Raw genomic sequence first — 26,781 nt, 5'->3', positions numbered from 1 at the left:
GTACCTTCTTTGCGTTTTGTCAAATCTGCTGTGAAAGTGTTCTTAAAACAAACATGTGCTGGGTCATCATCTGAGACTGCTATAACATGAAATGCGGGTAAAACTGAACAGGAGACATACAATTCTCCCCCAAGGAGTTCAGTTACAAATTTAATTAACGCATTATTTTTTTAACGAGCATCATCAGCATGGAAGCATGTCCTCTGGAATGGTGGCCGAAGCATGAAGGGGCATATGAATGTTTAGCATATCTGGCACATAAATACCTTGCAATGCCGGCTACAAAAGTGCCATGCGAATGCCTGTTCTCACTTTCAGGTGACATTGTAAATAAGAAGCAGACAGCAGTATCTCCCATAAATGTAAACAAACTTGTTTGTCTTAGCAATTGGCTGAACAAGAAGTAGGACTGAATGGACTTGTAGGCGCTAAAGTTTTACATTGTTTTGTTTTTGAGTGCAGTTATGTAACAAAAAAAATCGACATTTGTAAATTACACTTTCATGATAAAGAGATTGCACTACAGTACTTGTATGAGGTGAATTGAAAAATACTATTTCTTTTGTTTATTATTTTTACAGTGCTAATATTTGTAATAAAAATAATATAAAGTAAGCACTGTACACTTTGTATTCTGTGTTGTAATAGAAATCAATATATTTGAAAATTAAGAAAAACATCCAGAAATATTTAATAAATTTCAATTGGTATTCTATTGTTTAACAGTGCCATTAATCGCAATTAAATTTTTTGAGTTAATCGCGTGAATTAAGTGCGATTAATGAACAGCCCTATTTATTATTTATGTATATATTACATCTGTTTCATTCCCTGGCACTCTCACTCCTGCTGTTGAATGAGTGATGAAATCTTTTGTAGGCTGTGGCTATAGGAGAAATGGTCTGGTAAAATAAGAACCCAACCAACCTTTCACCTCTCCCTTGAAGTGAATCTGAACCAAACATTTCTGGCAAGTTGGAAAAGAGAAGTTGCTGTTTAATTGTTTTCCTTATGCATTTCTAGGATCCGTTCAAGACCTGAAGTAGCCATGCCAAAATACTGTGAGTAAGGCTGTTGTAATGGTATTCCCAGCCTGGCTAGTGGGAGGGGCCAGATTCTCCCTTATTGTAAGCTCTAGTGACGTCAGTGGTGCTATGCCAGTTGAGAATCTGGCCCGGAATGTATATTACGTGTCCCTGCAATGCCTATGCTCTTAAAATTTACAGTCCAGTTCTACAGGTCAAAGAGGTTCAGGTAGTTCTGATAAACAGCCAGATTTGGAGTGCCCACCTGAACGCAATGTGTCAACTGTGAGGTTCACCTGACATTAATGCACCATAATTAAGGCTATGATTTAATCACAGGTTGTGGCAGTGATGGAATCTGTGACTTCCAGCGACCTCCGTGACTTCAGCCTGCTGTGGCCGGGAGCTGTGGGGGTGGCCCCTGCTGCTCCAAGCCGTCGCAGGTAATGGGGGGTACCACCCGCATCTCCTGGCCACCATGGGCTCCCGGAGCTGCGGGTGGCAGGGGTACCCTGTAGCTCCCGGCCCCCGCGAATGGTGGGGACACCCCACAGCTCCCAGCTGCTGTGGCTGCAGGGGAACCCCCTAGCTCCCGGCTGCCGCAGGCCCCTGGAGCTGTGGGCGGCGGGGGTACCTTGGAGCTCCCGACTGACATGGGAGGCCTGGGCACCCCACAGCTCCCAGCTGCCACAGGAGTGGGGGACCCCTGGAGCTGCAGGTGGCAGGAGTACCCTGCAGTCCCCAGTAGTTGCAAGCAGCTCCTAGCCCCAAGCAGCTGCCCTGCTTCAGGCAGTGTGGGGACCCGCAGGTCCCCATTTTGTCCTGGATATTTTTAGTAAAAGTCACGGACAGGTCACGGCTTCTGTGAATTTTTCTTTTTTGCCCGTGACCTGTCCGTAACTTTTACTAAAAATACCCATGACAAAATCTTAGCCTTAACCATAATAAAGATGCATCCATACAGGGCCATCCCTAGCTATTCTGGGGGGCAGGCCTCCGCGGGGGGCGGGGCTGGTTTGGGGGACAGGGGGGAACCACCCCCAGCACTCACTGGTGGCGCAGCTGGGGTCGGGTCCCTGCACTTCCCGCCGCCGGTAAGTGCAGGCCCGGCCCTGCTGCACTCCTCAGGGGCGGGAACAGGCGGGGTGGGGGCGGAGTAGGGGTGGGAAGAGGCGGGGCGGGGGGAGCAGGGCGGGTGCTTTGGGGGAAGGGGTGGAGTGGGGACGGGGCTGGGGCAGAGCAGGGGTGGGAAGAGGCAGGGCGGGGGCAGAGCAGGGGTGAGAAGAGGTGGGAGAGGAGTGGAGCAGGGCAGGGGTTTGGGGGGAAGGGGTGGAGTGGGGCAGGGCTGGGGCGGAGCAGGGGTGGAAACAGGTGGGGCTGAGGCAGGGCAGGGGTGGGAGGCTTGGGGAAGAGGCAGAGCAGGGGCTGGAGCAGCACGCAGCTGCGCAGGGCACCAGGAAATTTGGTGCCCCAAGTTTTCTGGTGCCCTATGCAGCTGCATACTTTGCGTATGGCTAAGGACAGCCCTGCATCCATACAAATATCTGAAATTCCGAAGTGTCTTTCTTCCTCTATTCTACCGTGTAAAACTCAGGCTGTACTAGTGGGTTTATAAAAAGATGCTTTGCTTTTACTGACACTCCAGGTGAACTATTATAAGGAAAGGATGGAAAAAAGAAGATCTTACCACATACAGAAGTTCATCTAGCCATCTTCCAAGATACTCTGTTTCCAGTTTGCCAATCCATGGTATTTGATAGAATTCATTAACAGCAGTATAATAAATGTTTTCAGTTGCAGAGTTCAGCAGTGCAAATGGCACACAAGTCCACTGTGTTTAGCATGAAAACAATTATCAGTACAATAGGCTAATGTACATCAGACAACATTTGTAACTCCTCTGTTTTCCCTATAAACCTGCAATTCCCCCTCCCCATACCATACCACCACCAAACCGTGGGATTCCACAGAAATCTGAAATTGCCTCCCACCTTTAAGCTCTCATATGGGATTTTTCTAATGTTAAGGGTGGTGGTGTGAGTAGACTGAAGCTGGGAAGGGGGAAATTAACTGGTTAACCTAGACCTGTTTAACCTTTCCATTTAAACTTCTCTCTATTTTTCAAGAGCTCTTTTTATGTAGCTCCCATGGGTACTCTGTCCCTGTAATTTTATAACGTGGCTGATTTTGTATACAGAGGTTGCTTTGCATTGCTCTGGTGCTACAAACCAGCCCTAAAGCTGGTTTAAGTGGGGAAGCATGTCAGAGGACTCTTCCTCACACCTGAGGTTTCCTATAAACCTGGAGAGAGACTGCTGCACAGGTCCTGTGGGTGTCTTGCTGTGTTCTAAGGCATAGCCTCACCTAGTCCTGACCCTGTGTAGTCATATCCAGTGCAGTTTACCTCAGCTTCTTTACAGAATACACTGCTATGGGTCTGGGAACAGCCAGTGGCAAATCAAATGGAATCAATCCCATTTGACTCTAACAAAACAGCAGCTGAAATATTAATCATGCAGCCTCTTGAACAATGATGATGATTAAGCAGTGATAATGTTTTCCCAGCTGAAATAGATACTGGTAACTCAACACTGTTATAACTCAGAGAGCCTTCTAAAGGTACAGCAAGCACTTTCCCCCTTGAGAATCCTGGATGTGACTCACTCAATTGGAGAGCATTGCCCTGACCCTCTTTACAGATCTGCACATGAGGCTGCTGTCCTGAACATACCTAAAAACTGAAGGTTTATTTTTGCCCTAAATCTTTAAGAGCTCAGCTTTGGCTGTAAGGCCCATGGAGGTGGTGATGTGAAGACACGAGCCCTGTAGAATACAAGACTAAGAGCAGTGTCACTGGTACACTCCCCTTTATGTTGTACTACTGTATGTAGCAGTGGCGTAGCCAGGCCGGGACACTTGGGTGGGCCCAGACTTTGGGTGGGTGGGCAAGCACATGCACCCTGACCCCGCTTTCTGGCTGGAGCACCGGGCGGGCAGAGCGGGGCAAGTGCCTGACCCCGCTCCCCGACTGGAGTGCTAGGCAGCCGGGTGGAGCGGAGCAAGCCCCCGACCCCATTCCCCATCTGGAGCACTGGGTGGGTGGAGCGGGGCAAGCCCTCACGCCCTGACCCTATCCCCTGGCTGGAGTGCCGGCGGGTGGGCGGAACAGGGCAAGTGCTGGGGCTGGAGCAGAGCTGGGCTGGAGGGGGTGAACCTGGATGCCCCTGGTACATAGTGCCCTCCCAGTGGGGAACAGCTGTGATTGTGCTGTAAGAATGTGGGATGTGGCAGCAGAGACCAAAGGTCATCCTCCATTTTGGAAGGCGGGGTTCCAGACTGCCGGGCCAGAGCAAGCTGTGGCTGGCTGTTACTTATAGCAGGATCTTGTTGCTGTGTTATAAGTGTTTAAGTAATAATGTCATGTTAAATATAATCTCTCTGGGCCTCAAGAAGAACACCACACTGCTCACGGTGGGGAGCGTCTCTGCTGGCTGGCGTAGATAGGGTGAGGGCATTTGTCTGTCCTGCCCCTTTGGGAGAGGCTGGTGCCAATGTGGGTGGTAGCCTGCACTCTCCTTGCGCTCTCTGGACACAAGTGCAGCAGTTATTTCTAGCTATGTGTGAGTGTCCTGGTGCCTGCTGCTTCCCTCACCCCACCTTGAGCACCCATTCTGGGTGAAAAAAATCAATCTTGCCTAAATGGCTACAACCTGTTGAAGACAGCTGTTTTGTTTATAGCCATGTTCTGGATCACATTAGGCTGAGCTGCCAGATAAGTGACTAGTGTTAACCTAGCCACCAGAGGGGGCCTATGCTGTTCCATGAAAGCAGTTGGAGAACTGCAGTAATAAAGCTTTGCAGAGTTCAAATAAAGTCTATCCCTTGGGTCATACCAGGTTTCTTGCAACATTTAAGGAAAGATAAACTGAAGACTAAAGTTTCCCCACTTTGGCCTGTGCGGATCTTCCTGTCTGAATTCCCTAGTGACTATTTTGTTTGTGATATTAGAGTAAAACAGTCTGAACAAAAATGCAGATGCCAGATCCTGGCTTATGCTATCTCTGCACCTGAAAAACTATAGCCAGGAGAAGGGATGCAGCTGCTGTGTCCTAAACCTAGCTCTTCCAAAACCCATGCAACCTGAAGCACATCTCACATCACTGTAAATCAGGATTAGCTCCATGGAGTTACATTGGCATACAGTTGGTGTCAGAGAGAGAAGAGTCAGGCTGCATGGAGTTAATATTCTGCAGAGCTTGGTGAGTCGCTCCCATGTTAAGCCTTGGAGGAGCATTCTGTGGAAGGGATGTTGGGTCGGAAGCTGTAGGTTGTGCGAGTATTAGTGTCTTATTTATCACTTATGGAATGCATCCTCTTCCACTCGGAATACTCATAATAATCCTGGCATAAGAAGAGCCTGTGTAGGCACTCTCTGTCTCTAGAATATGTGGGGTAACTGTTTTAAGAAATATGTGCAGTAATCTGACCCTTCAAAGACAGAGTTCCAGTGATTGGTGGTGTTGGATCCAGAGTGGATACACAGTCATAATCATCATGATCTTTTTCTAATATGCTAAGACTAAACACTGTTTTTGATTTAAAGAGTTTTAATTTCAGCCCATCTAATTTAGGAGTGCTGTTACAGACCCGTTCATTACAAATCAAGGCCAGTGGAATTGTTGTATGACAGAAGGACTGAGTGAGTCATTCACCATTACCTAAGTAACATTTGCTTGTCAAGGGGCATGGGTTACAAAACCCAGTGAAGGGAGAGAGGTGCAAGTGAAGTACCTGGTGGTGTGGGTCCCTTTTGTGGGCCTGAAACACCAATTGCACCGCCTCCTCTCTCCACTGTTGAATGTCAGAGCTAACTTTGATTCCCTCAGGAGTCTAGTTACAGGCTGCTGAGCTGAGTTCACTTTGGGCCAATAGTGCACCAGCACTGGGGCTCCCCTACTACTAGCTGAAATCACTAAGAGCTGAAATCATAAAAGAGCTAAAGCTATTTAAGAGCTGAGATCACTGAGGCTGTGTTAACTAGTGGGGAAGCCTGAAGCTATATTGCTAAGCGGCTGGCGGAGCAGCTAGCAGAGTGGAGCCTCGCGGGGGCGAGCAGAGCAGAGCGGAGCGGATCACAGGTCGGTGAGCGGAGCGGAGCGGCTGGAGGAGCAGCTAGCAGAGCAGAGCAGTGCAGAGCGGGGCCTTGTGGGAGCGGCCCAAGGGACGGCTGGAGCGGAGCGGAGCGGCTCGCAGGTCGGTGAGCGGAGCGGAGTGGCTCACAGGTTGGTGAGCGGAGCAGAGCGGAGCGGAGCAGCTGCCAGAGCAGTTCGTGGGACGGCAGGAGTGGGACTGCGGGTGGAGTGGAGCAGTTCGTGGTGAAGGCTGCGGTGGAACCCCACGGAGAAGCAGCCGGTTGGCCTCGGATCACGTAAGGTGCCCCTTAACACCCTGCTCACACCCCCCCCCTTGAACTCTGGGGCTGCACTGATCAGGGACAGAGACTTTGGGGGGTTGTCGGACTTTTGGGACTTTGGTGATTCTTGGGTTGCTGACCCAAGAGACTCTGGGATTGGTGGACTTTTGGGACTTTGGTGATTCTTGGGTCGCTGGTTTCAAGAACCAACGGGAAAGGACACGGCCCAATTTGCTGGGGTGGGTCTTCGCTCATGGTTTGGTCTATGAACTCTAGTTGTGGTGTTTTCCCAATTTAATGCTATGTCGTTTACCTCATGTTATTAAACATTTTCTGCTACACCGAGGCTCTGTGCTTGCGAGAGGGGAAGTATTGCCTCTTCGAGGCGCCTAGGGGTGTGTGTAAGATTTTCCCAGGTCACTGGGTGGGGGCTTGAGCTGGTTCTGTGTCACGCTGTTGGGAAGGGACCCCTATGTACTGAACCCGGCCCTTGCTGCTATCAACTTGGCCTGGCAGAAGGGTTACATAAGTGTTTGTAGGACTGTGCTCTGAAACCCACATCCTACACAGACCCCCGTGCCTGCCTGCAGACCCATGGATTTCACTGGAGCTCTATCTAAATACAGGGATCCTCCCACGTAGAACTCAGTGTAGGACTGGAAAGGTAGGTACCTGTCCTACAAACATTTAAGCATGTGCATAACTCTAATTGAAATGAATGGGGTCACTCACATGAGTAAAGTTACACATGTGCTTATAGAATTGAGTTGTTTTTAAGTACCATTGGGCAAGGACTGTTTAGTCTTTTCTTTAAACTGTCACCTAACTTTGGGTACCTGAAATCAGCATTTCCAAAGCTTCCAACGTGTGCGTGGTTCCCCCCACAAGTGTCACCTTAATCTGAATTTTGAATCTTTTTAAAAAATACCTAAAATATTCTCTGAAGATATTTCCCCCTTAAGTTATTAAATCTATTTATATTTTTAAAACTGTACCTCAGTTTTACAGTGATTTGGAGAGAGGGTGGACATACTGAAAGATCCTTGGGACTGAAACTGTGGGTTAGATTCTGATCTAGTTACACTCATAAATCTATGAGGCCAAATCCTGCTCTGGATTTTGTAGATGGAAAATATTTTCAGTGGGATTACTCCAGATTTATACTGGTGTAAATCAGAGAATCTTTCATGGACTGTATGTGAGTCAGCTGTTTTTTCCCAAAGGAGCATGAACTTGCTTGAACTATTTCCCTCTATTTGGATTCAATCTCCAGCTGTTTTCTGGGAATTCAGTAGGTAGCTCTTCCCCCCGTCAATTGATAGCTGCAGTATGGCCTTCCAGGGTTTCTGTGCTGCTGGAGGGTGTCATCTTTCAGATAAGATGTAAAACTAAGGCTACGTCTACACTACCATGATAAGTCGACCTACGCTACACAACTCCAGCTACGTGAATAACGTAGCTGGAGTCGACGTACCTTAGGTCGAGTTACCGTGGGGTCTACACCACGGGGGGTTGATGGGAGAAACTCTCTCGTTAACTTACCTTACTCTTCTTGTTGGGGGTAGAGTACCGGGTTCGACTGGAGAGCGATCTGCTGTCAATTTGGTGGGTCTTCACTAGACCCGCTAAACCGACCGCCGGTGGAGCGATCTCAGAGCATCGATCCCGGCTGTAGTGTAGACCTGCCCTGAGGTTGTCACTATACATTATAGGATTTTATGGCAATTTCACAATAGTAGCAGCATTAGCCCCAGTGACTGGGTCGATTCCAAGTGGGGCAATTAGTACAATCAAACTAAATTCTTCCTGTAGTTTCAGTTATATCTGGTATTTTCTCTTCTTCTCCCAAACTGTTGTGTAGAGAGCGTATGTGCTGTTAAACAGTTACTACCATCCACCCCAGAAGTGGCTGCATTTAAATGGTGGATAAAATGGCATTGGTTTTATGACTACAGAACTGCTCTGTTTCACATCCTGTATGTAATTGCCTTTGGAGCAAAGGTTGCTTTTTAATGAGGCCTTAGATTGTTATTAACCATGCAATAATGAGTCAGGAAATAATAAAGAAGCCCCTTCTCTACATAAACAGGTTTCTTGTGCTGTCCCTCTTCTACACTTCAATCTAAAATCACAGACATGTATAGGCCTTACCAGGCTGACCATCATAAAAACCAGCTGTATCACATCAGTGTACGCAACTGAGTATAGTCCTCCCAGTAAAGTGTAGAGTATAACAGTACATGCTGAAATGATGATAGCTAAATATCCTCTGATATCCAAGATCACACTCATTGTAGCCCCTGCAAAGAAAGACAGCTTTATATATATACTCACACACACACACACACAAACATACATACATACATATGTAACCAAGTGCGTGGGTTACACACACACACACACTATAGTTACACAGTTGGCACCATACCAGTCACAGAACTGCAATCAATCCTCCTGTTATTAACCAAAACTTGATGCAAGGAGTCTTCATGCATCTAATGGAGCAGAAATTATGATACAATTTTTAAAATTTTATTTTAAATGACTCCCCAACATGGTGGTTTTTGTGACTATTCCATTATTCCATAAAATTTGGCTAGCCTCAAGCAGTGCAACAAACCATCCTCAGTCTCAATGTTCCCTTTCCCTTTTGATTCCTCTGTGAGTGGAAACACCAAGGACCAATTTCAGAAATGATACTTGAGATGGAGGTCTCAACAGGAGTTTAAGGAGGTCTAAGTTGGTGTCATTTATGCCCCCAGAGGCTGGAAAAGAGTGTGAGTTAAAGGAAGATGAGGCATACTTAAGTTAAATCCTCCTCTGAGTTGGTTTTCTTGCTACAGTCCTATCTTCCAGCTCAGTCAGTGTGTAAATTACACCAGCTTAAACTCCTTTTGGCTCCTTGGGGGGAGGGATAGCTCAGTGGTTTGAGCATTGGCCTGCTAAACCCAGGGTTGTGAGTTCAATCCCTGAGGGGGCCACTTGGGGATCTGGGGCAAAATCAGTACTCGGTCCTGCTAGTGAAGGCAGGGGGCTGGACTCAATGACCTTTCAAGCTCCCTTCCAGTTCTAGGAGATGGGATATTTCTATTTCCTTCAAGCTCACTTACACCCATTTGTAACAGTCAGAGGTGATGTGTAAAATGGCTTTAGGCCAGAAAAAAAATCTTTGGTAAAATATATCCTCGTATTCCACATTTCCCATCCATACAACACCCACATACTTTCTCCTCCCCCATCTAAATCCCCAGACTCTCAATCTGGTCATTCTGTCTGGGTTTCCTAGGAACTTAAGAATTGCCCGACTATGTCAGAACAGTGCTCCATCCTACCCAGTATTATGCCTCTGACAGTGGCCAGTACCAGATGCTTCAGAGGAAGGCGGAAGAAAACTTGAAATCGTGGAATATTTTATTCATACGGAAAGCTCCTTAACCCTGCCAGTTAGAGGTTGGCTTATGTCTTGCAGTATGAGGGCTTATCCTATTCAAACTTTTGTTCTTTTGGAAAAAAAGCTCTTTACTAGCATAACTCTGGATATATTTATTATCCATATAAATATCTAATCGTTTTCTGATCCTGGTAAGCTCTGGGACTCAGTGATATCTTGTGACAATGAGTTCCACAGCTTAAATGTGCATTGTGCAAAAGTATTTCCTTTTATCAGTGTTACATTTGCTGTCTTGCAATTTCATTGAACGTCCCATTCCTCTTGTATTATGGAGAGGGTGAATAGAAGTTCTTAACCTACTTTCTTTAGGCCACTCATTATTTTGTTTGCTTTTATCATGTCCCATTTTATTCCCTTCCCCTTTAGGGTAATCAATCGTTTCATTCTCTCTTCACATGGAAGTTTTGCCTGGCCCTTAATCATTCTCATTGCCTGTCTCTGAAAACTCTCTTTACAAGTCTTCTCAGAAAAAAACACCCCAACAAACCATTCCCATTTTTCTATCTCCCAATTTAATTCTTTTCTACATCTGAATTTTTCTATTTCCTTCTTGGACACTTCCTCTGGTCTCGCTCATCTACTGTCTCTCATCCTCTTCCCCATCTTTCTGTACTTGTGCCCACCTCTTTCACTCTTTCTCTGTCTCTCCTATTTCCTCCTCAAGTCCCCCTGCTCATTTCTTTAGCTCCCCACTTTATATCCCCCTCAGTCACTCTCCTTTTCTATTCCCTTCACGCACCTTCAGTCCTTCTCTTCCCTCTTTTGTCCTACCCCAGTTGTTCTTTCTTATTAAGACTGCTGCCACAGCTTCCCCTTTCTTTCCCAATGGCCAGTGTGTTAAGAGCGAGGTTGTTTTTCTGCTTTTCCCTCTCTGCTTCTCCACTGTGTCATTTTGTCCCTGCTTCTCTCTCCCTCATGGAGCTTCTTCACCACTGGATCCATGGACAGATTTAGGCCACATCCATACTGTAGCAGTCAGAGTCCAGCTGCTTGTAATGGACTTCCTGTAGTGTGCTAGCTACCCCTTTGAGGAGAAAGCAAATTTTCCTTAATTATCATGCTCTGTGGCAAGGGTATAAATTTAGCACAAGTGGATTTCCCACTGAAGTCAATGGCAGGTTTGCACAGGGTGGAAGTATGTAGTAGGTAAATGTTTCGTTTTTATCATTATTTGTTTAGTACCTTTTCGTCACCTTCAGCATCACCGAGAGGGAGAATATTCTACCTTTAACATCACTGCTATTTCTACCCTTTGTCACTCGTCCTTCTCAGTCCTCCTTTCCCCCTGCCTCTCTTCCTCTCATTTTCCATGATAATTTTTGTTTAGTCAAAAACCGAATTTTCCATTGGACAAAAAACTGTTTTGATGGGAAAAGTTTGCCCTGTCCTAGGTCACGTAGAAAATTTCTTTTGCAAACACGAGGGCTACAAATCTAGGTGTTTGTCACCCTTGCCCTAGGGGAACCGCTGCCCAGTACTAGAACAAAATTAACCCCACCCTTATATTAAATAAAACACTACAGTGTTCTCTCTGCCATAGTAGTCCAAATGCTCTGCAGCAGTAGTTCAGATACTACAGCTTACAATTGTGTAATAACAGTTCTATGGATCTTTTGTACGGATTTTTATTGCTTATTTCCCTATTATGGTTTAACAGTTGCGTTCTGTTCAAATTTCTGTGTATCTGCACAAATACTATAAGGATCCAGAGACTACTGACTCTTAAAAAAAGCTACATCATGCGAGCGGAAAAGGAAATCTATTCTGAAGGAGTGTATGTATAAGCTATATACTTACCTAAAGCAGAAAGAATAGCTGCAAACCAAAATACATCTCCTATCAATGTTGGAAGAAAGAGAAGGGTTCCCATAGTGTTCCCATAGGTTTCTTGGAGGGGGTCCATCATTGTCACATAGCTTTTGGATCGCATTGGCTTTACAAAAAAGAGGCCCCCTAGCAAAAATCAAATGACAAGGTGAATTATTATTTTAATTATTGTCTAAGAACCAAACAAGAATGGGGCCTCATTGTGCTAAGTGCTGTACAGACAGAGTAATAAACAGTCCCAGCCCCAAAGAGCTTATAATCTAAATAGACAAGACAGACACAGGGGAGGAAAAGGGATATGACAGGCAGAGTGAACAATATGGTGTCTGCAAACTTCATGTTAGTTCTATGATTTTTAATATATTTAAATTATGGATTTAATTATGTATAGAGTAGCTCCTGATCAGAACTATCTTGTCTTTCTAGAGGACATCAGCATTAAAACTAAGAGATATACATTATATCATATCCTTTCACTAATGTCTTCCTAATAAAAATTGGATGGTTTCCTCTCTCCTCCCCAAAACATTCATGGGTCACTATTACCAAATTGTTTATTTTTTTACATTAAGCTCATCATTTACTTCAGAGTAGAGATGAAAGACCAATTCAGAAGCACAGAAAATCATTGTTTTGTGTGTGTTTAGAAATCAAACATGGCAAGAGGTTAAAGTTGACTCCAATCCAGAATTTTTTCAGATTTTCCATAATGGTACTAAAAGAGCATATGTGAGTGTTAGAGATGGAAGCAACCCAAACCATGGGGACTCAAGGTGTCTCCACCCACCACAAGTGGTGGAGAATGCGGGCAGCTTATGCCTGATACAAGGGGGGGGGACCCACAGAGGGAGACAGAGCTCAGTAGCTCTGAGCAAGATGGAACCTGAGCAGTGGTGTAAGTGGCTAGCAGAGATGCAGCAGCAGCAAGCAACTCAGCAGCACCGGACCACCCAAGAGCAAGTTCACACGATGCAACGGCAACTGCTGCTGAGGGAGCTGATGATCCAGCAGCAGGAGTTCCACAAGAAGATGACATAATGTATTGTGCCAACCCTGCACTCCTCAGGAGTCCCTGCTGGGCACAGTACTGCCATAGTGGGACCCCCCACCAATACCCATGAAGCTAAACAAGATGGGGCCAGACAATGATGCTAGGGCCTTTTTAATTACCTTTGAGAAAGTAGACTGAGCTTTCTGGGCTCAGTGGGCTTTGATTTTTGGCTCTATAATTGACAAGTCCAGCACAGGTGGCCTACCATAACCCGGATTTGGAGCAGACTAGGATTATAAACAAGTGAAGTCCAGCTTTTTGGACTATTTGGAAATTTCCAGGGAAACTCACTGTTTATCTTTTAGGTCCGAAACCCCTCCCAAGGGGGCTAGACCCTCGGTAGTAGCTCAGTGTTCGAAGAAATACTGTTGGAAATGGCTCCACCCAGAAGAAAGGTCTTGGGCTCAGGTTGCTAAATCAATTGTGACCAAATAATTTGTAAGGATATTGGCAGCAAAAGGCAGAAAGTGGGTATTGTACCATGACCTGGGACTTTGTCAGGTACAGTATGGTTAATGGAGAGTTTTCTAGAGACCAAAAGGGCCGCTAGAGACAGAATTCCTCAAGGCCTTGATGCCACACAGGACAGGCTTGAGAGAAACCCATGAAGGCAACCTCAAATTGGTAACACCCACTCTGAGGGGTCCACCCTTGGGGATGTCCTCCAGGATGATCAGGCCAGCCATTAGACCATGAGAAGACCAGCGGGGAACAAGAGGGTCAGGCTCAGACATGACACTGCCAGTGGGACCATCAGTCATCTCAAGCAGCTGAAGCAGGACCTGCAGAACAGAGGCTGGCCACTACTCCATGGCCAAGTTCACCTCCAGCTAGAACGGTTACCTTCAGTGCCCCTGCGTGACTTGCTACTCTTCTGGACAGACAGGACACTAAAAGAAAGGATTCTCTCTTAATGAATGTGAGTACAACCAGGGTTCTGGACTGCAGAAACCAGTGCACAAAAAATGGCACCCCTCAAATTGACAGTGCTGGTGATGATCCAAGGGAAAAGTGTTCCAAGACTCTGGGACTCCAGCTATAGGTGACGACGTCCCCCAGAAAGTGGATTTACCCGCAGTGTATATATGACAACATGAAAACATACCCCAGCCAACATTTATAGCTGACCCTGTGGACATGTTGTCAGGTGATAACTGTAGCCCTGGCCAAGAAATTGGCCCAACTTGTAATCATAGGCTGGGACTGGCCATTTTTTGGCAAGTTGTTACTGTACAGGTCTGCCCAATGAATGGGGTTCAGGGTCAGTTGTTGCAGCGTGACTCTCAAAGCCTGGTAAACCTCGGGGAAGTGGAAGACCCAAAGAAGGAACATCACGAGCAACATGATCGTCGACCCCCGCAGAGAAGGAAGAGGTTGTCAGCCTGGATGAGGAAGTGCTCCTACGGGGCAGGAATTTTGTTCAGGAACAAAAAAGCAATCCTACACATATAGCCAATTGTTCGTGCATATAATCAATTGGCATTTATAAATGGGGAAGTAATGGCACATCAGAGGGTCAAGCAGTATCCATGCTCAAGAAAGAGCACCTCTACTGAGTTGAAAGAGATCCATGAATGGGGTAAGAAGGGTCAACCTGCTGGTGCTGCGCAAGTATCACTGGACAGTATTACAGTCTGAGCACAACCTCCCATGTGCTGGACACCTGGGAAGAGAGAAAACACTATCACGAGTACTAGCTCGATTCTACTGGTTGGGCGGCATCAGGAGGTGAGAGAATACTGCTCCTCCTGCCCGGAGTGCCAGCTGTTCAGCAGCCAGGGGGCTCCCTGTGGTCCCTTTGCCCTGGATTGAGACACCCTTTGAAAGAATTGGAATGGACGTAGTTGGGCCCCTGGAAAGGACCACATTGGGGCACCAGTACATATTAGTAATTTTCAACTATGTGACAAGCTCCCCAGAGGCTCTTCCCCTTCACTCAGTGAAAGCTACAGTGATAGACCTAGAGCTCCTGAACCTCTTCTGATGCAAGGGATTTCCTTAGGGAAATCAGCTCAGCTCAAGGGACTAACTACACCTCCCAGCTGATGCGCTGGAGAAATTCCCTAGAGAAAAGGCTACTCAATTATGGAAAAAGGTGCTACCAATTAAACATGCCATGGATTCCCTGAGGTATTACCTGCTGGGCAGCCCCTTCTCCTTGATCATGAATCATGTTCCTCTATGCTGGTTCCGTACCATGAAAGACTTGAACTGTGTATACTGCGATGGTACCTCATACTACAGCACTATAGCTTCAGGGAGCAACACTGGGTGGGAAAGGCCCATGCTAACACTGATTTTTTTATTCATGGGACGTCGGAGATGGAGCCAGCCCTCCCCAGACCACCCTCCCAACTTGAGTGGTGGGCTATGTGAGGGGGCACACCCTCTCCCTATCAAGGAGGAAACTAACAAGCTCTTATGGGCTTGGCCAGCACTATCTAGACACACCTGCAAGGCTTCCTATGCCTGGTGGGGGAGGAAAAGGGAAAGCCTGTCACAGGAAGGGGCAGTTAATTGGGGAAGCTGCAGTGCCTCAGACAGCTGATTACAGAGATAGATCAGCGAAGAGGGAGACAGTCACTGACCCAGACACCCCTGAGACTGCCTGGACTAGGTACAGATCAGGTGTCACCAAAAGGGGTGGGGCATCTAAGGAAGGATTCTAACTCTGATCAGGATGATTAAAAGCCTATAGACAATCTGGGACCCAGAGGGGTGACAGAAAGACTGCCCAAGAGACTGAGCATCTATTTTTTCTTTTTCCTCTCTTTATTTTGTTCCTCCCTGCCCTCGGTTAGGGGGAAAGGAACTCTTTTTTGGACAAAATCTTGTATACCCCGAGCAGCGGAAGGACTCTGTCAGTTCCAGAAATGCAAGCAACCCAAACCATAGTCTCAAGGGGCTTCCAACTACCACAGGGAGGCACATTTCTCAGGGAGCTCCCTCAAGCATATATAAACCCATCTTTGTCTGACCGAGTTAATTTCACATCAGAAGAGTGCAATATAGTAGAAGAAACTGTTCACACCAAATGCAGTAGGTGGCACTCTTCCCTCTGAGTCAAATGTAAGTGAAGATACTTCCATAGCTACGGTAAGTTGACCTAACTGTGTAGTGTGGACCAGGCCATAGTCTTTCTCTTATTAGAGGATAACAAAGAAAACCTTGGAATCACAAAGATGAATGCTTATCCTCTTTGCTGTTCCACCCTCTTTTGTCATTTCCTTCATCTATTATGGCCATCTATTTACAGTGTAAGCTCCCCAGACCAAGGGGCCTATCTTCTGTCTGAAGTGCCTAGTATGCTGTTGGTGCTATATAAATGCTAACAGATAATGGGCAAAATCTTGAATTCCTTCCTCAAGAACATAAGAACGGCCATACTGGGTCAGACCACAAGTTCATGAAGCCCGGTATCCTGTCCTCTGACAGTGGCTAGTGGCAGGTACCCCAAAGGGAATGAACAGACAGGTTATCATAAAGTGATCCATGCCCTGTCACCCAATCCCAGCTTCTGGCAAACAGAGGCTAGGGACACCCATTCCTGCCCATACTGGCTAATACCATTGATGGACCTATCTTCCATGAATCTATCTTGCTCCCTTTTGAACCCCGTTATAGTATTGGCCTTCACAACTCCCTCTGGCAAGGAGTTCCACAGGTTGACAGTGCATTGGGTGAAAAAATACTTTCTTGTGTTTGTTTTAAACCTGCTACCTATTAATTTAATTTGGTGGCCCCTTGTTCTTGTATTATGAGAAGGAGTAAATAACATTTCCTTATTTACTTTTTCTATACCACTCATGATTTTATAGACCTCTATCATATATCCCCCCTTAGTCGCCTCTTTTCCAAGCTGAAAGGTCCCAGTCTTATTAATCTCTCCTCATATGGAAGCCGTTCTATATCCCTAGTCATTTTTGTTGCCCTTTTCTGAACCTTTTCCAATTCCAATATATCTTTTTTGAGATGGGGCGACCACATCTGCACGCAATATTCAAGGTGTGGGCGTACCATGGATTTATATAGAGGCAATATGATATTTTCTGTCTTATTATCTATCCCTTTCTTGATGATTCCCAACATTCTGTTTGCTTTTTTGATTGCCGCTGCACATTGAGTGGATGATTTCAGAGAAGAAGCCACAATGACTCCAAGATCGCTTTTTTGAGTGGTAACAGCTAATTTAGACCCCATCATTGTATATGTATAGTTAGGATTATGTTTTCCAATGTGCATTACTTTGCATCTATCAACATTACATTTCATCTGCCATTTTGTTGCCCAGTCACCCAGTTTTTTGAGATCCTTTTGTAGCTCTTCACAGTCTGCTTTGGACTTAACTATCTTGAGTAGTTTTGTATCATCTGCAAATTTTACCACCTCACTGTTTACCCCTTTGTCAAGATCATTTATGAATATGTTAGATAGGACTGGGCCCAGTACAGATCCCTGGGGGACACCACTATTTACCTCTCTCCATTCTGAAAACTGAAAGCTCCATTCAGAAAGCTTCCATTGACTTCAGTAGAACTGTGTCTGAGTATGTACTGAGCAAAGACCTCAAGTTTTGGCCCAACAATAACAATAATAATAATTTAAGATGATGGTCTTGCATCTTGGAAGTCAATGGGAGTTTTGTCATTAAGTTGAGGTGAACAAGGCTAGGGCTTCATAAGTAATAGGTTGCTGGGGTCTAATTCAACACTCATTGAAGTCAATGAGAGTCTTTCCATTGGCTTCAATGGGATCAGGCACAAATGAGTAGAACCTTCACATTCTGATTTGGACTCTGGTATCTGGTGTGCTGATAGGACAGTGCCTGGGGCCCAATAAGGGATAAAATATTAATAAAACCCTTGTTCAGTGTTACAACATTAAATAGTTATGTGCAGTTCAGGTATTCAGGTTTAGCTGGCTTGTTTCCACTATAACAACCACCATTAGCCATTTTTAAATCTTTTATTCAAAACATAGAAAAAGAAGGAAAGGCAGTTACAACATTGAAACCAAGTACAAGACAAACTCACACAAAAGGGGAGAGACAAGAATAGCAAAGAGAGAAAACGCAGCTTCTGTCTCTGGTGCTGACTTTCACATGTAACTTCCCTTCTAGACTAACACAGGCCCAGCACATGCCATCTTCTCAGTCACTCAGACCTGGCAAACTTGTACCTCTGTCAGGCTGTCTGAGGCCGCAGCTTTTAGCTGCCTCTCTGGTCACAGGCTCACAGCAGTGTTTCAAAAGGTAGAGTTGTTTTGTCTGGCTAAGCCAGACTCTTAGGGTATGTCTACACTACGAAATTAGTTCGAATTTATAGAAGCCGGTTTTATTGAAATCGGTTGTATACAGCCGATTGTGTATGTCCACACATAAAATGCTCTAGGTGCTCTAGTCGGCAGACCGCGTCCACAGTACGAGGCTAGCGTCGACTTCCGGAGCATTGCACTATGGGTAGCTATCCCACAGCTATCCCACAGTTCCCGCAGTCTCCGCCGCCCCTTGGAATTCTGGGTTGAGATCCCAATGCCCGGATGATGCAAAACAGTGTCGCGGGCGGTTCTGGGTACATGTCGTCAGGCCCCTCCCTCCCCCGTCACAGCAACGGCAGACAATAGATTCGCGCCTTTTTATCTGGGTTACCTGGGTTACCTGTGCAGACAACATGGAGCCCGCTCAGCACAGCTGAGCTTACCGTCACCATATGTCCTCTTGGTGCCAGCAGACGTGGGACTGCATTGCTACACAGCAGCAGCTGCTAACTGCCTTTTGGCGGTAGACGGTGCAGTAGACTGGTAGCCTTCATCGGCGATCTGGGTGCTGGCAGCCGTGGGGCTTGCCTTTTGGCAGTAAATGGTGTATTATGACTGTTAGCCGGCCTATTACAAGTCGGGTCATCGCACGTTAGCAGAGTCTTCCCCGAGCAGCCGATTGTGCAATAGGCCTGAAGACCATCGTCATACACCGCCCCGTATTTGCTGCCAAGCACCCAGAAAGATGCCGAGGGCTATCAGTCACGCTGCACCGTCGTCTTAAGATGTAAAAAAATAGATTTTTCTCTGTATTCATTTGCTTCCCCCTCCCTCCGTCAAATCAATGGCCTGCTAAACCCAGGGTTTTCAGTTTAATCTTTGGGGGGGGACCAGTCTGTGACAGTTGTTTGTGTCTCTCCCTGATGCACAGCCACCGTTCTTTATTTTAATTCCCTGTGCCTGTACGCCATGTCGTCACTCGGCCCCCCTCCCTCCTTCCCCTAGGCCGTCAGATACTACGTTTGCGCCACAGCTCGAGCCGAGAAGCGGTTCGCGCCTTTTCTTTGAATTCTGGGTTGAGATCCCAATGCCCGGATGATGCAAAACAGTGTCGCGGGCGGTTCTGGGTACATGTCGTCAGGCCCCTCCCCCCTCGTCACAGCAACGGCAGACAATAGATTCGCGCCTATTTACCTGGGTTACCTGTGCAGACAACATACCACGGCAAGCATGGAGCCCGCTCAGCTCAGCTGAGCTCACCGTCACCATATGTCCTCTGGGTGCCGGCAGACGTGGGACTGCATTGCTACACAGCAGCAGCTGCTAACTGCCTTTTGGCGGTAGATAGTGTAGCATGAGTGATAGCCGTGGGGCTGGCAGCCGTAGTGCTGCATTGCACCAGCCCCTTCCAGGCGATGGTATATTATGACTGGTACCCATCGTCGTCATACTGGTATGGCTGTCAATCATGGCCACCTGGGCAGACATGCTACTGTTTTGATGATGACGGTTACCAGTCATAATATACTATTTTCTGCCAATTGCCCAGTATTGTCTGCTAAGCACCCAGAAGAGGCCGAGGGCGATGCTGGGTGCTGGCGGACGTGGGGCTGGCAGACGTGGGGCTGCATTGCTACACAGCAGCAGCCCCTTGCCTTTTGGCAGATGATGGTATTTTATGATTGGTACCCATCGTCGTCGTATTGGTATGGCTGTCACTCATGCTGCAGCGTCGGCTGCCACCTTAAGATGTAAAAAATAGATTTGTTCTGTGTTCATTTGCTTCCCCTTCCTCCGTGAAATCAACGGCCTGCTAAGCCCAGGGTTTCCAGTTTAATCTTTGGGGGCACCATTCTGTGTGACAGTTGTTTGTGTTTCTCCCTGTTCCTGTACCTGTACGCCATGTCGTCACTCGGCCCTCCCTCCCTCCCGCCCTCCTTCTCCTGGTCCATCAGATACTACTTTCGCGCCTTTTTTCTGACCAGGCGCCATAGCTAGCACTGGGATCATGGAGCCCGCTCAGATCACCGCGGCAATTATGAGCACTATGAACACCACGCGCATTGTCCTGGAGTATATGCAGAGCCAGAACATGCCAAGGCGAAACCCGGACCAGGCGAGGAGGCGATTGCAGCGCGGCGACGAGAGTGATGAGGAAATTGACATGGCCATAGACCTCTCACAAGGCACAGGCCCCAGCAATGTGGAAATCATGGTGTTACTGGGGCAGGTTGATACCGTGGAACGCCGATTCTGGGCCCGGGAAACAAGCACAGACTGGTGAGACCGCATCGTGCTGCAGGTATGGGACGATTCCCAGTGGCTGCGAAACTTTCGCATGCGTAAGGGCACTTTCATGGAACTTTATTAGACAGAAGGTAGGATGAGAAAGATAGTCTAGAGAAGAGACAAGATAGAGAGGGCAAATAATATATGAGGGAGGTGGATGATGGCCGGAACCCAAATCTCAAAACTCAGGTGGTGGTCAGGATTTAGATGAAAATAGTGGAGGTGGTAATTTCACCTGGTTCTCTCTGGCTAAATCTGCTCTGGTAGCCTTTCAGGATCAGAATGATTACAGCCCAATAGTATCAAGGGAGATTCTGAGGCCCCAGTGTAAGGCCTGAGGCCTTTTTCTGCAACCATAATAGAAGAGCAGTTGTCATGAGCCAAGAAGCAGAAAGTCACATCCTCACATTCCGTCTAAATTACATTAAAATAATATAATATCGGGCTGTTAAGAAAGAGATCCTGTTCTAATAGTAGCCACCATTGCCAGATAAAAAAACAGATCTTAAGACGTTTAAAGAAATCTTTGTTTAATAGCATTCTGACTGGCAAGGAATCATTTATCAACAGTTGTGATTATGAAATCTCTATTGTTTTGGCTTGATAGTCCCTACTTCTCTATTGTTTATCTGCATGGTTTCTGTCTGGTTCTTAGTTTCTGACTGTTACATAACTAATTTTGCAAGGTGTAAATCAACTAAAGTGGTGGGACATGGTTGGGTGAAGAATTGTTTCACAATATGTTAGGATTGGTCAAAGAATTATTATGTAATACTTCAGTAAAATGATTGGATAAGGAATAGCTAAGCAGGACTCAAGTTTTACTATATAAAGTGGGATCCAAAAGGAAGTTCTTTGGAACCAACTCTGGGACATAGCCCAAGATCAGAGCTGCCAGACCTCAACACCCTGCCAACTATATCGTGCAGAAGCTGGAGTCCCTGGATGACCTGATCTTGACTGGCCAGCAGGAAAAGCTCATCAGCTTTATTGGGAGTGGTGAGCACTGTATGCTTTGCATGTGCATTTTGTTTTAGAGGTTAAGGATAATAAATAGAGGTTAAGGATATTACTGTGTGAGACTCTTTCACTGGTAAAACACCCTGCAAACCCACAGAGTGTAAGGTTACGCCCTGAGCCCATGGAAGGGTAAGGGTGGGTGGGTGCCCTAGAGCAGGGGCGCGCAAACTTTTTGCCCTGAGGGCTGCATCGGGTTTCATAAATTGTATGGAGGGCCGGTTAGGGGAAAGGGTCATGGCCCGGCCCCCACCTCCTATCTGCCCCACCCCAGGACTCCTGCCCCATCCAACCCTCTCTGTTCCCTGATGGCCCCCCGGGACCCCTGCCCCATCCACACACCCCTGCTCCCTGTCCCCTGACCCCCGCCGTCCCATCCAATGCCTCCTCTCATTCCTGACAGCCCCCCTGGGATCCCTGCCCCATCCAACCACCCCTTCTCCCTGTCCCCTGACTGCCCCCGGAACCCCTGCCCCTGACTGCCCCCTGGCATCCCATCCAACCCCCCCCTCCTTCCTGACTGCCCCCCCCGGGATCCCTGCCCCCATTCAACCCCCTGTTCCCCACCACCACCACCCCGACCCCTATCGACACCCCCGCCCCCTGACTACCCCCCTGAACTCCCCTGCCCTCTATTAACCACCACCACCCCCCACCCCCCCGCTCCCCACACCCTTACCGCACTGCCTGGAGCACCAGTGGCCGGCGGCGCTACAGTCATGCCACCCGGCTGGAGTTGGGCCATGCCGCTGCCACCACCATGCAGCACAGAGACTGGGTCAGGCTGAGCTCTGCAGCTGCGCTGCCCCAGGAGCTCACAGCCCCGCCGCCCAGAGCATTGCGCTGGCGGCGGAGCGAGTGAGCTGAGGCTGCGGGGGACGGGGAACACGAGGGGAGGGGCTGGGGCTAGCCTCCTGGGCCAGGAGCGCGGGGGCCGGGCAGGACGGTCCCACAGGCCAGATGTGGCCCGCGGGCTGTAGTTTGCCCACTTTTGCCCTAGAGTGTGGGGTTATGCCTTGAGCCCTAGGAGCAGGGTAAAGGTGGGTGATCCTACAGTGTGCGGGTAACCCCAGGACATGATGGGAGAGGCAGCTGATAAAGTTCACCCCTACCAGTCCCCAAAATAAGCAGTGTCCAAGAAGGGGGAGCAACCTCATTTTGTTAAAATTAACCAATCAAAATGCATTTTGGTGATTTAAATGATAATAATTTTCTCCCATTTCTAGAATCTTTCAGTTTGTTGTTAAGCCAAACCAGGAGTTTAACAGGATCCTTGAAGACCCCTCAGAGTTCTTTTAATGTCAACAATCCAGTTTGTGCCTGTCTGTGTCCAACTTTTGCTGACTTTCATAACCACTTTTATGCAACCGTTTGGGTTGGACAACTCAGAATACAGGCATCTGAACAACAAGAAGGCTAAATTTTCATGTTGCTAAAACTGCTTTGCAATGAAAACATTTAAGAATCAAATTGTCGTTTTTACCAATGATAAAAGCTAGAACATATCCCACTGGAGCCAGGACCCAGGCCAGCCCTCGTGTAGGGAGGTACACGATCTCAGATGTTCCATTGATGTAGCCACCTCCAACCCAAGTTGCTGGAAAAAAAGAAAAGCAGGAGGAAATTGAGAAAAAGAAGAAAGCATATGGTTTTCCTTTATTTCAGAGCTACTGTCATATTTTGTGCTAGAAGATAATGCATATGAAGCAGAAGCAAAGATAGAACTTCAAGGACATAATGTTACAGAGTGAATTTTCAAAATGTGGGCCACTAAAGGTAGGCATCTAAATAAGTTGGCTGGTTTTCAGAGATGCTGAGTGCCTATCATTCAGTTCAGCAAAGCACTTAAGCACAAGTACTTAAATCTATCCCTATTCAGCAAGACACTTAGGAACTACTAAGCTACTAGAAAAGTTCTTTGATAAGTAATTCATGCTGGCCACTGATGTGATGTATGGTTCTGCAGTTGCTGCTCTTACTTAACCTGTATGGGACCAGGGGCGGCCCTAGACTAGTTGCCAGCAACTGGCGCCCTAGGTGAACCATGCAATCGATGCCCCCCACCCCCAAGGGCAGATCTAGGCTGAGGTTTTTGGTAAACTGGGAAACATTTTGCCCTTTTTTTCCTTTTAATGTTTTTTAAGCATTTTTTTATTTTTTAAACAGAGGCTTAATTATTCAGTTTGTCCGTCCATCTGTCTGTCCAACCAATGTTTCTGAGCTCAGATAAAATAGAGACATGAAATTTTCAGAATAGATTTGTACACAACAGCTAGATGATATTTCAGTCCGATTTCAAATAAAAATGCATTAAAATGTTAATTATAATTTTTATTATTACAAATCCAAAATCATCCATTGTGCTATCCTGCTTTAACTGCCATTACCACCACATCCAATATAGAAAGAAATAAGAAAACTCTTCAATGAACTTTAACCTGTATTTACAAAACACTCCGAATATAAAACACTCTATGCTCTTAAAATATGACTTTTCTTGCTTTAAGTTTTGAAAATTCAGTCACTAGTTCTTTTAGATCCAGTTTTCCAGCTATTTCATGCTCTATTGACATTGTGGAAAGTCGAACATGTCTCTCTTGCATCACTGTTGAACGAAGATATGTTTTTATCAATTTTAACTCTGAGAAGCTACGTTCCCCACTAGCTACGGAAACTGGCAAAGTTAAAAAAATGTGTAGAGCTATAAAAATGTTTGGAAAACTGTCTGTGAGTTTATTTTCACAAACAAACTTCAGTACTTCTTCAGGAGTGGAATGTTTCTTAAGTCATCTTGAAAAAGCCTGAAGCTCACTACACAAATCTGTAGCATCAATGTCTTTTGAATTTTCATGAGTCAATGCTGACTCCAGTTTTATACAAAAGTCTCTTATCTGTTTTGCTGTTTTCTTTTGCAAACTGTGGGTATCATATAGAAAGCCAAATACTGACTCTAGCTGCTGCATCTGTTGACATTTTTTGTCAACCACATGAATCAAGGACTGCGAAGTAGAAATTCACTTTGAACCTTTATTTTGGGTTCTGAATGAGTGTGTCTCATCCTTCATACAAAAACTGCTGATTTCTTTGCCGAATGCGAACTGGCTCTGGTTCAAATTCTGTCAGAAACTCTATTTCTTCAACAAGCTCGAGAGAATCTACCAGTGTTCTTTCAAACCCTTCATCACTTCTGAATTCCTCCAGAAGATTTTTAGTTTGTTGCAGTTTTTGAATAGCAGACTGTATGTTCAAGTTCTTTTCCTGAAGCTGCTTACTAGTGAGGTTAATCTTGAAAAGGATATTATACTACAAAATAAGTGAAGTCACAAATTTGAACTTGGAAAGGCCATTTGCAAGAACTTCTGATCTGAAAGTGCTGTATTGCCAGATGATCCAGTAAAGGTAGTATCATCAGAAATTTCAATTGGGGCATCATAAATGTTTCCAAGTTCATAGCAAAGAGGCTTCAAAGCATCAATGCGACTCTCCCATCTTGTCTGACTAAATGGTTTCACAGTTAGAGAATTCACACGGCGAGTCAGAATCTCCCAACGGCGTGTTGAGCCTGAGAAAAACACATAAGCACATTGCACCAGGTCAAAGGAACTGCTTGCCTCCAAACAGCATCTAGCAGCATCATTGACAACCAAATTAAAAGAATGTGCACTGCAAGGAATGAAAAAGGCCCTGGGATTGATTTCCATCATTCTCCTTTGCACACCATTGTCTTTACCCTTCATATTACTTCCATTATCATAGCCTTGGCCACATAAGTTTTCAACAGATAATGACATTGTTTCAAGCTCCTGTAGAACAGTTTCAGTCATAAATGCTCCAGTCGTCTTCTTCAGTGATACAAAACCCAAAAAATGTTCCTTTATGAGCACTTCAACATTATCTTCATCAGCAGACTTTTCCATATCCAAAAAACAAATGATCATCGTCATTTGTTCAACATGACTCACATCTGGTGTACAGTCCAGTATTATTGAAAAGTATTTTGCAGAATGGGCAGCTTCTACAATTTTCTTTTTAATGGCATTTGCTAGGATTTGAATCAGTTCATTCTGCATATTTTTTCCTGAGTAATGAACCTGTGTTTCATGATCAGTTATTTTACGTAGATGCTCTTTCATGACTGGATCAAACAAAGCCAGGTATTCAACAAATTTTAAAAAGTTTCCATTACCTGGAGTGTATAATTTTTCATTTCGACTGTGGCTGCAGAATGCTACATTTTTCCCAGCAAGAACTCTCACGAAAGCAATCAGACTCTCTAATATTTGTTGCCAATATTCTTCTTTGTCCTTGATCACACGTAAATTTTCTTCATCTATAGTTTTTCCTTTTTTCAATCGTAATTCAAGTTCTTTCCAATTTTGAAAACATTCCAAATGTTCTGTACTTCTTTCATGTGAAGAGAGAATTGAAGATATGTTTTTCCAGTCCTTGGAACCATTTTCAGTAATTGATGTACCAATTGCTTGATTTCTAAACAATCTGCAGCAAAAGCAAAACACAGAGTCCTTCAACGCTGAATATTGTAACCAGTTTCGATGAATTTCTTCCCCATTAATGAGTTTCCTCTTGTAATGCTGAGCAGAGAATTTTCTTTTATTTCCATCCTTCTGGAAGGGAAATTCATGAACTTGTTCAGGTCCATGTTCCACAAGAATTTGCCACACACTGTCATCACATCTGGGCCATGAAGCTGAGTCCCTATACTGTAACTTATTTGTAACTTCCTCATCCTTTCTTCCTGCTACTTCATTACTTCAATTTCTGCATGTGTCTCTGAAGGTGAATAAATTTTCTCCACTTCCATATCAGTCTGATGCTGTGAGCTGCCTTCATCTAGAAGTAAGTTTCCATCATCTTGAGTTTCCAAACTCCTTTTTTGTGGATGTGAGCTACCCTCATCTCGAAGTAATATACCTTCATCTTGATGTTCCAAACTGCTTCCATGTGGATGTGAGCTAACCTTCTCTCCAAGTAAAATTGCATCATCTGGATGCTGTGAACTACTTCCATATTTATTTGGATTAAAGAGAAGATATTTCAGGAAGGATCCCTGCTGTTTTGCTTGGTCCTTTTCCTTCTCAGCCTTTCGTTTACGATACTCAGCTCCTGAGGGTTTTCTTTTCCCTCTTTCTGCCATGGGGCATTTGAATATTGTTATATAGTGTGCTCCCGACTGCAAGCATTATAGCGTTAAGGAGGGCTGACACACCACAGCTTTGGCGATTAAACCACATTGCAGCCATCCCAACACATCTTTTCACTGCTTAAACGTTCAACGATTAGTAACATACACTCACTTACCTATTAAAACAGTTAGTTACAGCATATAGATGGAAACAAAATGACCTTTTCTGATGTTATAACCCGACACTGGTTGATTGGAAAGTAATCCCCTTCCTCACGGTTACCCGCTTGGAGTGTGACGTCATCTTCG

At 45.8% G+C, this 26,781-nt stretch overlaps 1 protein-coding gene across 1 annotated transcript in view; it reads right to left on the bottom strand.

The window, feature by feature from the left end:
• The window catches only part of LOC101948261 (high-affinity choline transporter 1-like), a 44,546-nt gene that overhangs the window by 9,328 nt on the left and 8,437 nt on the right, over positions 1-26,781 (bottom strand). Inside the window, exons 2-5 of the mRNA XM_005309143.5 lie at positions 22,813-22,926; positions 11,687-11,842; positions 8,590-8,738; positions 2,713-2,856 (exon numbers count right to left, since the gene is read on the bottom strand). Coding sequence (XP_005309200.1) covers positions 2,713-2,856; positions 8,590-8,738; positions 11,687-11,842; positions 22,813-22,926 — 563 coding nt within the window. The remainder of the gene's footprint in view (positions 1-2,712; positions 2,857-8,589; positions 8,739-11,686; positions 11,843-22,812; positions 22,927-26,781) is intronic.

Source organism: Chrysemys picta, chromosome 1, assembly GCF_011386835.1.
Source record: "Chrysemys picta bellii isolate R12L10 chromosome 1, ASM1138683v2, whole genome shotgun sequence".
NCBI lineage: Eukaryota > Metazoa > Chordata > Testudines > Emydidae > Chrysemys > Chrysemys picta.
The sequence above is the reverse complement of the archived record's forward strand: the minus strand, read 5'-3'. Positions and strand labels throughout refer to the sequence as shown.